The sequence below is a fragment of the Panthera leo genome, chromosome A2 (assembly GCF_018350215.1).
Source record: "Panthera leo isolate Ple1 chromosome A2, P.leo_Ple1_pat1.1, whole genome shotgun sequence".
Classification (NCBI taxonomy): Eukaryota; Metazoa; Chordata; class Mammalia; order Carnivora; family Felidae; genus Panthera; species Panthera leo.
Genome location: NC_056680.1, coordinates 54,814,906 through 54,827,339, shown reverse-complemented (window position 1 = coordinate 54,827,339; position 12,434 = coordinate 54,814,906). Strand labels below are relative to the sequence as shown.

The window sequence follows — 12,434 nt, the reverse complement described above, 5'->3', positions numbered from 1 at the left end:
CAGTGCTCTGAGCCCACCATGCTTTCGATGCTTCTGTTCCCATGTACATATTGTTCCTTTTGCCTAGAATGCCTTCTCCTTCCCATCTGCGTAGCAACCTCCGCTCGTCTTTTATAACCATCTTCAGTGCTGCTTCCATTAGATCCTTTTCTTTGGGTTTTCATGGCCTGTGTATATTTTTCTGTAGTGTGACCCTTATCCTATAGTCTATGAGTCAATTTTGTTCTAAGTCCGACCTGCCTGTTAAACGTTGAGCTAGTTGAGGGCAAGGCCCATGTCTCAGTGATGGAAAAATGAATGAATCATAAAAAATGTTTACATAGAAAGGAGGGTGGGATGGTGTTCCAACATGGCTGGTTGTCAGTCAGGAATCACACTTGACTGCAAGGATAGAGATCTGAATAAAGTGGTTCATTCTGCCCTGTGAAACCAGTTTAGAGGTCGGTGGCCGAGTGTTGGTGTGGGGGTGTCGCTGTGTCATCAGGAGCCCAGGCTCCGGCGCTCTGCTCAGCCCCCTTTAATGCGTGGCTTCCCTCTCCAAGGTAACCTCATGGTTGCTTGAGCTACAGAGAGGAGGAAAGAGAAGGGCTGTGAGGAAAGAGCAAGTCCATGAAGGTAGCTTCCTGTAAAAACATGTCTCAGGGTCCTACCCAGAAGCTCTGCTTTCATTTCAGAGGCCAGAATTTAGTCACGTCTAGCTGAATTTTGAAGAGATAAATATATGGCAATAAATACAGGTAAGTAGAAATTATAAATATAATATTTATGTTGATTATATTATCATACTTAAATATAATGTAAATATAATTGTATGGTAATAGCAAATTTTAAATGACATTTTTCTTTTAAAAAAACAGCTTTTAGGTGCAAATGGACTCTTCTATAAAGAAGATATAAATTGGTCAATAAACACACAAAAAGATGCTCACCATCATTAGGCATTAGGAAAATGCTAATCGGAATCACAATGAGATGCCACTTCACACCCTCTAGAATGGCTCTAGAATCAAAAAGACATAGTAACAAGTGTTCACAAGGACCTGGATTAATTACAATCCTCCTACATTGCTGGTGGGACTGTAAAGTGGTGTAGCCACTTTGGAAAGCAGTCTGATGGTCCAAAATGTTAAACATTGAGTTACCATATGACCTGGCAATTTCACTTCTAGATATACACCCAGGAGAGTGAAGACATCCATCCACGCAAAAACTTGTACACGAGTGTACATGAATAGTATTACTATTAGTAATAGTATTACTATTACTATTACTATAGTAATACTATTACTATATAATATAATATATAGTATACTATAGTAATACTATTAGTAATAGTATTACTATTACTATAGTAATACTATTACTAATAGTATTACTATTCATGATAGCCCAAAGTAGAAGCAACCAAATGTCCGTCAAATAATGAGTGGATCAACAAATTGTGGTCTATCCATATAATGGGATATTATTCTGCCATAAAAATGAATGACGTACTGACACATTCTGTGACATGGATGAACCTTGAAAACATGCTGACTGAAAGAAGACAGTCACAAAAGACGACATAGTGTATGATTCCATTTATGTGGAATGCCAAGAACAGGCAAATCTATAGACAGAAACTAGATTAGTGGTTGCCTAGGAGTGAGGGGGAATGGGGAGCGATTGCTAATGAATGTCTCTTGGGGATGATGAAAATGTTCTAAAATTAGATAGTGGTGTTCATTGCACAACTTTGAATATACTAAAAACCACCGTACACTTTTAAAAGGGTGAATTGTATGGCGTGTGAATTATACCTCAATAAAGTCACTTTAAAAACCAGCTTTTATTTGTTTGTAAGACTTATCTTCAAAGTTAACTTCAAAAGAAATGAACTGGTAGGGAGGGTGGGGAGAAGTTCCCCAAACCAGTTAACATTTCAAGGACTGTATTTGTCTTCTCTTCATTTGAGTCTTAGCTTAAAAAAAAAAAAAAAATCTGCCTTGCTTGGTCAGGGTCAGATCCATCTGGCTGGTTGCCCAGATGATGGAGATTCTGAGTGGTTTCTTTGTTCTGCAGACTTCTCATTTAAAAAATGAACTATTTTTTTCTGAGTCTCCAAAGCTGAGGAATAGAGATGCCAGGGGTCAGCAAATAGACATAGGAAGCCACTTCTCTGTAAACCAGGATGTCATAAGGGTTTGCTCTATGGAGCTCTTGTTCCTTGGGGATTTTGTTGCTGATAGATGGGCAGAGGCAGCTCGAAGGCCGTGGGGAAATCAGTGTGCTTGGACAGCTTCTGTGCCAAGACTTTGCATATAGGCAACTCCTGCCTGATCAGGAGCTCTGTCTCCCTAAGCCTCTGATTCCTCATCAGTGAATTGGGAAAGTGAATAATCTCACCCCGGGGTGGTCACACCAGATCGTGGCCCTGAGCGTGCTCTGGTATATGCCGGCTGTATACCCCACGGGTGACTTTGGGGTGGCTCCAGGGAGCATGGTTTGAGAAATGAAAGAGGGAAGATTGGCAGGAGAAGAGGCACCTTGGACATCGTGGGGGAGTGGTTGTCAGGACGGAAGGTAGAAGTGATGATTGGAAGGCTGTGGTGACAAGGATTGCCAGAAGGCACTGGCCAGCAGTCCTTCCTCAGCCGGTGTTACTGGTGTGCTGGTTGGGGGCCACTGAAGTCAGACCACAGGGGCAGCTGGCCTGCATGGCATGGAAAATGCTGGCAAAGGTGATGGGGGAGGACCCTACCCCGTCTGCTCTAAGCTTCCCTTAGGTCAGCTTTTGTGACATGTTCTGGATTCTTCAGCATCTTTTGCAGAGGCTCATATTCTCACAAAGCCCCTCTGGAATTAAAAAGAAATAAATGATCCTTTTCGTGTAGCGCAAGATTAAGAAGTGGACTTTACATTTTTTGTCAATGTATTTTAGACTGATATGCTACTAAAGAATGTCCTTATGGGGTTCATTTTGATTAGATAAATGAAACTTTCAGATCTGATTACAAAACCCTCGAAGTCTATCTGTGGATTTTCCCAGCTATTTTTGTGTTTATCAAACTGTTCTTCACACTCCCTCTCTTCAATTGGTGTTCTATTTTTTTAAGTTGATTTTTTTTTCTTAGTAATCTCTATACTCAGTGAGCTTTAACTCATGACCTCAAGATCAAGAGTCACATGCTCTTCTGACTGAGCCAGCCAGGCACTCCAACCAGTGGTCTATTTTTGATATATATTGAGAAAATATGAATAAAACACAATTTAGAAGTAAGGGTAACAACCACCATATCAACTAATGGTGTTCAGATGACCCAGACACAAATATGCTTCTTTGCTACCCCACACATGTCTACTTGATGAGCATGCAGAGCCCTCAAGAAATTCTATTAAAGTGGGGAAATATTTATTATAGTTCATTGATTTTAAGATAGGCATTTCCCCCATTTTAACATCTCTTAAATTGTGATATGTCTTGTAGTCAGTGGCATCTTACATTGATTTTTTTTTCTTTCTTGTACGATGGTGCATCTTACAATCAATTGCTTAAAACCTTGCTTTGATGAAATGTGGCCAATATTAGTCATTGAATTGAGAAAATGTATTCTCTGTCTGCCCTTGGATGTACATGTTGAATGATTGCATGCCCACACTTGCATCACCACCAGGAACTTCCACATCACCCTCTCCAGACAGCCAATAAAGCATCTTTTTGTTCTTTGCAGATTTTTATTACTAAATTACAAGAAGATCTCTCGCTCTCAGGTCTCTAACTATAAAAGGTACGGTGGAACCTTTCGCCCTTCCCCATCCTTTCCACTCCTCCAGCCCCGCAGGGTCCCTCCCAAGAGGTACTTGGTTTGTATGACTGTCCCTGGAACCATTTCTGGAATCTGGTCATCCCCAAAGGCCCTTTCCAAAGCGACTCATCAATGTGGGTTTATCTGTTGCTGTCTCTGGGAAGAAAAGGGAAGAGGGGCATCCCTTTGCCCTACTGTGTGAGGAGTGACCAGTTACTTCCTTATCCTCCCTGGATAGGACCACTGGCTCAATGACCTGTAAAGGCCATTTCAGCACTTCCATTCTGTTTGTCTCCAAGGCTTCACCTTAGGTAAGAACTTTTCGCTCTCATTCACCTCTCAGGGGGCTCTGACTTTTTACAGCTGAAGGTCCATCTTATCTGAGATGGACAGTATTACCTAGCAGCATGCATACTCTAGCAACATGAACGACATCAAGAGCAACAGAGAACTGTACCAGCAATACACAGCCTTGGCCCCCAGGCTGCTGGCCCGCATCTCCAAACTGCTCATCATTTGCCGGAATGCAGGCATTTCTGTACCTAAGGGCATCAGGAACATCTTTGAGTTCACTTGGGAGGAACTCACTGCCGACCCCATGGTACCTACTGCGTCTGACATCCTGGGCCTGGAGATCAGCATTGGATCCCCACCTGTGGTGCTTATGGAATCAACCTCCATGCAGGCCCCTGTCCAGAAGAAGACACCCCCACCAGTACTACCACCTCCGTCACTGCCCACACCCACTGGGCCCGCCAGCTTCACCCGCTCTCCCACCCATGGCCATCTGGTGCACTCTAGCTGGGAAATCCTGCAGAAATTCCAGCGGCGGTCCATCCACCTGCTGACAGAGCTGCTCACCCTGAAGATGAAGGCCATGGTGGAGTCTGTATCTGGTAAGGCTGGCTCACCAGATTCTTCTCCATTTTTTCTGAGCCCAGAAGGATCTACCCAGACCGATGTGTGTGTGTCCACCACAGCCACCATAGCCCCCCCAGCCAGGTGTATAAGAATATGCTAGGGATAGGTGGCAGCCATGGGTCTGCCATAGGAATAGAACCCTGTCCCACAACCCCCCTCAAGAGTCATCCTCTCCCCCCAAAGTGTTCTCTACTTTTTTCTCCCATTCCCCCAGTATTGCTGAGCTCAGACTGGAAGGAAGGCTGTGGAGAACAGTGTGAGGCCAGAGGCACTGAAGGGTGGAGTTTGTAGAAATGAAGGGTGGAGAGAGGCAACACCCAGGAAGAGGGGGTGAATTGAGAGGGCTGATTGGTGTTTAGCAAGACCATCCATGGTAAGGGTGTAACCCCAAGATCAAGGAGGGAAGATAGAGCCATATCAGTAATTGAGCCTTCTAGATGCTTCTAGAACTTTCTAGATGTTATTTTAAATACTAATGGCACCAGGACCCCGGCCTGTGGGTAGGAAGAGAGAAGGGTAAGGGGGGTAGAGAGCAAAATGCCACCTGACAGGTCTTGGGAAATCAAGACCCTTCCATTAAGGAGACCCTTCTATTAAAAGACCCTCACTTGCTTACCCTAGGAATAGAGCTTCCCTCTACCCTTATTTCCTGGGCCATTTACAGAAGTCTTTTCCTGGAAGCATTAGCCCTGTGCTGGGAGGAAAATGAGTTGCTTCAATGATTCCTTTAGTAGGTGCCAATCCTCTGGACATCACAAGGCGCTTCGTGGAGGCCAGCCTGCTCCTCCACGTCAATGCCAAGGAGATGGCTCTTGACTACCTGATCAGCACAATTGGAAAAAGTAGCTGTGGTGCTGGACAGACAGGGAAAGGTGGGTACCCAAGCTTCAGCCCTTAGAAGTTCGAATAGTGCCACTAAGAATGCAATAGAAAGGTCAAATCCCCAGTTTAAACATTTGACATCTCCAAGAGTTGAGGTGGATTCTCAAACAGAGAGATTCTGGAGCAACAGAGATTCTTAAATGCTGCAGGTGAGTATAGAAATCAGTGCAGTTCCCATGGAGAGCAGTTTGATGGTATCTGCAAGGTGGTCGATGCTCTAGCATGTGACAACTCAGCAACTTCTCTTCTAGGTCATTCCCTAGGGCTGTGCTTTTCAAACTGTCTGTGGTAAAGGACCAACTTGTAAAACTGCCGATCTCTATCTCTCGTGGACTGACGTTTTCAAAAATGTGATGTGACAGCAATGTAAAATTGACACAGAGGTTTCTAAATGTTTACTCTTAATTTTTGTGCTCATCTGGCCATGGCCTGGTGTGGATTCTCATCAGTCCACTAGCCACACTTGGCTAGTCACACTTGGCACACGTGTGCAAGAAGTTGTACCAGAATGTTTATTGCAGTACTGTTTGGAATGGCAAAAGAAAATAAAATTGAAAACAACATAAGTGTCCATCAATAGGAGGAAAACAATTGATAGTCTATTTAAACAATGGAACGTAGTGAGAAGTAAAAATCAAGCACTTGTACAGCATAGGGACTGTAGTCAATAATACTATAGTGACAGATGTGTCAGATGTGACAGAGGCGACCACACTTACTGTGATGAGCAGTTTGTAATGTGCATAAATATTGAATCACAGTATTGCACACCTGAAAGTAATATAATATTGTATGTCAACTATACTTCAATTAAAAAGAAAAAAATAATACAAAATGAAATAAGCATTAAAATGCACATATCAGTACAGATAAAATCTCAAAACACAGTGTTAAGCAAATAAAAGAAAGCAAGTTTGAGAAGGATACATTTGGTATGATACTATTTAAATAAAATTTGAAAGAATACAAGCAATATTGCTTTGGGTACAGTATAAAAGCGTGGAGGGGAATGCTGGATGCTAAGTTGGAGGAAGTGAGCATTAGAGAGGGGTGGAGGGGAATAGGATCTGGGAGACGCAGTGAATCAGTTGTATCTAATGTATCTCTTAAGCATGGTGGATATACAAGTACAACTGACCCTTGTGCTGACCCCTCAAGCAGTAAAAAATCTAGATGTAACTTTTGAGTCCCTCAAAACTTAACTACTAATAGCCTAATGTAGATCAAAATTCTTACTGTTAACATAAACAGTTAACACATACTTTGTGTGTTATATGTATTATATACTGTATTCTTACAATAAAATAAGGTAGCGAAAAGAAAATTTGTTAACAAAATCCTAAGGAAGATGGGGCGCCTGGGTGGCTCAGTCGGTTAAGCATCCAACTTCAACTCAGATCATGATTTCACGGCTTGTGAGTTCGAACCCTGTGTTGGGCTCTGTGCTGACAGCTCAGAGACTGGAGCCTGCTTCGTTTTCTGTGTCTCCCTCTCCCTCTCTCTTTGCCCCTCCCCTGCTCACGCTCTCTCTCTCTCTCTCTCTCTCTGTGTCTCTCAAAAATAAACATTAAAAAAAATTTTTTTAAATCCTAAGGAATAAAAAATATATTTACAGGACCGTACTATAGTTATTGAAAGAAATTCACATATAAGTGGACCCTCACAGTTCAAACCCATGTTGTTCAAAGGTCACCTGTGTTCATTTTGGATGCCTGAAAGTCATCCTGCCTGTTAGGTTTCATAGGGAAGTGTAAAAAAAATTTAAATCTCACAACCATTGACTCTCACCTGTAAAATCCATCCCTCCCTATAAAATAGCATCTCTCCCCGTCCACTGGATGTTTGTCCATCTTGGACAAACCTTTCCTTGGAGGTCAGAACTTAAACATCTGATAATATACATGTACAGTACAAATAAATTGCATAATAAAATTGGCAGCCTTGCAAGAAAAATGTAGGATTTCATGGAGTCAGTGGAAGAGATGTTGGAAAGCTGCTGAGTCCCCATGCGAAGCCACTGACGATGGCACAGTGAGGCAAAACCAATCAGCTACTGGAGACAGGAAAATCATCTGGGGCAGCGACTCCTTGCAGAAAGGATGACTTGGGGGTCAGTTAAAAATAAAAACTGGTAAAGCCCTTGGGTATTTTTGCAAAGAAAAACAGGAAGGTACTCATGTTTTATTGCTATCCTACAACCATTCAGGAAAAAAGAAAATCACCCCACCTCAAAAAATAAAAAAAAAAAAAAATGACACAGTCATTTTTATTGCTTATGAGAATTAGCGTGTGCTTACGAAATCAACAAACTTTTGTTAAATACAAGGTAAAATGAAGTTATTTTGATAAATTTTGGGGTTTTTTCCTAAGCCTCGATCCAAGTATGCTTTATTTTTTTCTTTTATTACATTTTATGAAGTTTTTAATTTTAATTACAGCATATTTAACATACAGTGTTGTGTTAGTTTCAGGTGTACAATATAGTGAGTCAGCAATCCTATGCCTTGTTCAGAGCTCTTCACTTATTTCACCCCTCCCCCACCTACCTCCCCTCTGTAACCATCAGCATGTTCTCTGTACTTAAGAGTCTGTTTCTTTGTTTGTCTGTCTGTCTCTCTTTTTTCCTTCTGCTTATTTGTCTTCATGTGTCTCTTGACCATCTGGTTGTCTTTGGAGAAATGTCTGGTCATGTTTTCTGCCCATTTTTTAATTGGATTATTTATTTTTTGGTTTTCGAGTTTGTTTTCATTTTCTAAAATAAAATTCCAATTGGACTCCCCCACCCCCACCTCCGCACTATTTACCATGACCTGGAGGTCTTTGTTTTAAGGGAATTTACTCTTTGCGCATGCTGCTCAGGATCAGCTATGCCATGAAAACACTGGCCCTCTAACTATGCTGTAACTATATACACAGATGGTTACCAGCATGCATGGAGTCCTGCATCTTGCATTCTGTGTGGAGCTTAGAGATCCATCTCATTTGTGGGGGACACTGCCTGCCGGTCTATTGCATGGGTAGGAAAGTCCCACCTGGCCCAGTGGCTCACCCTCAGACCTGCCCAAGATGCTCCCCTACCTGAATGTAGCATTCCCTTACCTTGAAAAGGAAATGGTTGTCACCATTAGTATTCCATCCCATGAGGTGTTTGAGCATTCTTGCAGGGTCACAGACGTTCACCCGTGATTCAGTGGCTTCCTGCCTCCCTTCTGGGTTGTGGTTAATATGGTGGAAGAGAATTTGCAGAGAACTGAGCTGAACTCTGGAAAGGCTTTGATGATTTCTGCATCCTGCTACATTAGCAGGAGTGTTCCACCACACTCCCTAAGAAATCTCTCACTTGCTGGCATGTCTGTTCAGATGCTCCTCTTTAAACAAGCCTAGAGCTTGGGAAAAAAAAAAAAAAAAACCTAACCAACAAAATATAAATGAAGGACTGATCTGTTCTTTTTGGAAAAGCATTAATCCTAGAAGGACTTGAATTAGCTCTTACAGGGCATTAAAAAGAAGATCCAAATGCTGTTGACGTATTTTACATGACATTTGCTTTTCTGGACCCTCTTACTGCATGAGGTAGACCAAAGCTGTAACTGGGTCTGGAGTAGTCTTCCCTTAAAGCTACAGCCAGAATATACCCTTTGCTTAAGGAAGCATTTCCTTAGTGATAAGCCTGCTTCCTGCCTTTTCTCCTTTCCAGTACATACTAGTCTGCCTTGTCATGAAAGAAAACTGGACTGCTCCTTGATTTTCAGTTGTTGGCAATATTACTAAGTAAAACATATACAAAAAAGGAAAACAAATAATCTTGCCATCTTTATTTACATAATTCCTATTTTTCATTTTTGTAATCTCCTTTTTGGTCTCTCTCTCTCTCTCTCTCTCTCTCTCTGTATGTATATATATATACGTATATATATACGTATATATATATATATACGTATACGTATATATACGTATATATATATATGTATGTATGTATATATATATATACGTATATATATATATATGTATGTATATATATATATATATATATATATATAAATACTACAATTTTCCTGCCTCTCAGTTTCCTTAACTGAGAGACAAATGTTTGCCAACATAGCTATATATTTTAATAATTGTCGCTTTAATTCATTGTAGACTTTTAATGTTCAGGTTCTATTATTAACCAAATGCTTAGGTTTTCAGTTTCCTACTATTAGTATAATATGCATCGCAATATGCAAGTTCAGTTTCTATTGGTTAAGATTGATTAAGAGGGATTATTGGGGCAGAAAGTTTCAATATGTGTACAGCTCTTACCAAATACTATTTTCTAGATGGATTTTGCCTATACCAGCATGGTTGACTGGTTTTATCCCATCTTTACCAGTATTGGCTGTTGTCAGTTCATTTCTGCTAACTTAGAAGGTACTGAAAGTTATCCTGATCTTAACTTTTGTATCACTAGTGAAGGTTATTATTTGCACGTGTGCAGTCTCTGGTTATAGTCTTTATCTATTTAGGTCAGGTCTGCCATTTTCTTTAGGAATTTGAATGAACCATGATAAGTTGCTTAACATTTCCTAACAATTTCATGCCTAACCAGCGAAATGACCATATTTGGGTAAAGAATGAGTCAATGATTTGATGAAGTTTATGTAAGTATGATCACGATTTTCCGCCAGTGATGGGGGTGCTAAATTTTAATTCTCAAGTGGTCGGATATCAAATGATTCTATGTGAAACAGTGTGATTCTGCAAGAGCCTGATTTGTTGTTGAAGAAGCATCTGATTTCAGTGTCCTGGATAGAGAATAATTGGCCCAATGTTTATTCCCTCCACCTAGTGCCGCACTTATACCTGCATTTGCCCTCGCAATAATACCATCACCTTCTGTGCTTGCTGCTCCCGGCTCCCTGTGCTGGTGTCATTACTGTCTTGAGGGATACTATAGTAGGGTGAGGGGTACCATCAGAAAGGAATCTTAAAGATTCCCCTTAATTACTCTGAGCCTGCTCATGCATTAAAAAGTCTTTTTCTTCCAAGATGTGGTTGTTTTGTAGCAATCAGGGCACTTTAGAATATCTACTCTACCATACTGTCAGAACAAAAAATGTAATACTAAATTTTTGGTTACAAGAAAAATTGAAAAGTTGAAAAAAGAGTTCCTCCATCTTCCACTCCAGATTCCTCTGTGAGCACTCCAACCATGGGTGTGAACTCACCTTACCAGCTTGTCTACGAGTCATCTACTGGCTGTCTGAGCTTTTCCCTCTCAACTGGAAGGGAAGTCAAGAAGAAAACAGGTAACAGAGGATTCCAGCAAAGAGCTCTTAGCCCATCTTTGGGGGAGGGGGTGGGGGAGGGGATAGAGGATTCCCAGTGCAGGTTGATGAGATGCTTTGATTTAGTTTTCTGATAGGAAGGGTACATGGCTGTCCTGCCTGTTGGCAGAAGCTATTGACACAGATTCTTTCCCATAAAAGTTGACACATCTCAACCCAGTCACTCCACAGTGCAGTCTCACCATTTGATTGTTTTACGTGCCCTCTGTTCCTGGTGATGTGGTTCCCTTCACACAGGACAACATCCCTATCAAACCTACATCTTCCATCCCCCTCAGTATCCCAAACTCACCCCCTCTATCAAGAGAGAGATCTATGTTGCTCCTACTCACACAGCCAGTGGGGGAACGAGTATCTGAAGAGACGTATTTGGATACCAGACCTAACAGCATGTCCCAAAGTGGGCTGATTCATGCAGAAAGAAGAGAAAGACATAGAGGGACCTGCTATCCCACGGAGGAGGACACACAACAGAAAGAAAGGCTTAAGACAAAGAACAGGTGGCAGTAGACCAGATAGTATAGCAGCAACCATGCAGCCAGAACCTCCAAGAAATAAGTTGGGAGTGGAAGTGGCAAGGCAAAGTCTCATGAAATTTCCAGTTACCTTCTCCCCAACCAGCTGTGATGGCAGATGGTGGAATGGGGTAGGCAGGGAGGACTATACTTGCAAAGTAGGTGGTGGAAGGATCAACAAAAGGTGGGAATGCTCAAAGATTGTCCAGTTGATTCCCACAGACACTGGAGGTAAGGCTGGAAGTTGAGAAGTTTGCATTTTATTTCTGACCCTGCCTCTTGCTGACTATGTGATTTGCCTTCCTCCAGGCCTCATTCTCCATATCAAGCTCCTCCTGTGTCTTCAGTTAGTGAACAAATGTTTAATGAACAATTGCTAGTTATCATTCACTGTTCTAAATCCTGGGGGTATACATGAGGACTCTAAGACAAAGAACACCTTCCCAAATGGAACTGACATCTTCAGCTTCCTTGTTTGGAGTAGATCCAGCTTCCCCCTCTCGTTTCCCAAGCTCCTTTACCTCTGTTGATGTGCTTTCTGTCACTGTGGTTCAATAACCCACAGCATCATTTCCAGCATCCCAATTTATGTGCTCCTGGTTTTATTATATCCACTCCTGAGCTGGCCCTAAATCAACAGAATCCCTTTGAGAGAAGACAAAGTATCTTCAAGATAAACTGTGATTTCATGATTTTTCCTCCTAATGATCTTGCAGGTGATGCCTTCTGTTGGCCTCTTTGTCTGTCCGGCTGTTTTCCTCTGCTACCCCACCAAAATGTGATTTGTCATGATGTGCATCATTCTGACTAGATGTATGTTCGTGGTGTTGCATCTGTTATAGGTTCTTGATATGTTTAGAAATTAGTCTCATACATACATGCCAGAATGGATGATTAACTTTCTCTAATAGTTTGTAAGTGACCATGTAGACCTGTTTTGCCCAGGAATGTCCCAGTTTATGCTTATTGTTCTGACATAACATTTAATGATGCCCGCTTTCACT

General features: G+C 41.6%; 1 protein-coding gene across 10 annotated transcripts in view; it reads left to right on the top strand.

The window, feature by feature from the left end:
- Positions 1-12,434, top strand: part of CA2H3orf20 (chromosome A2 C3orf20 homolog) — a 95,329-nt gene that overhangs the window by 6,456 nt on the left and 76,439 nt on the right. For 8 of the 10 annotated variants that reach the window (XM_042911507.1, XM_042911569.1, XM_042911559.1 and 5 more), the window contains exons 2-6: positions 675-737; positions 3,711-3,767; positions 4,024-4,681; positions 5,438-5,578; positions 10,757-10,876. In XM_042911507.1, coding sequence (XP_042767441.1) covers positions 4,210-4,681; positions 5,438-5,578; positions 10,757-10,876 — 733 coding nt within the window. In that variant the 5' untranslated portion in view covers positions 675-737; positions 3,711-3,767; positions 4,024-4,209. The remainder of the gene's footprint in view (positions 1-674; positions 738-3,710; positions 3,768-4,023; positions 4,682-5,437; positions 5,579-10,756; positions 10,877-12,434) is intronic. The other 2 variants (XM_042911522.1, XM_042911515.1) reach the window with 2 other exon arrangements.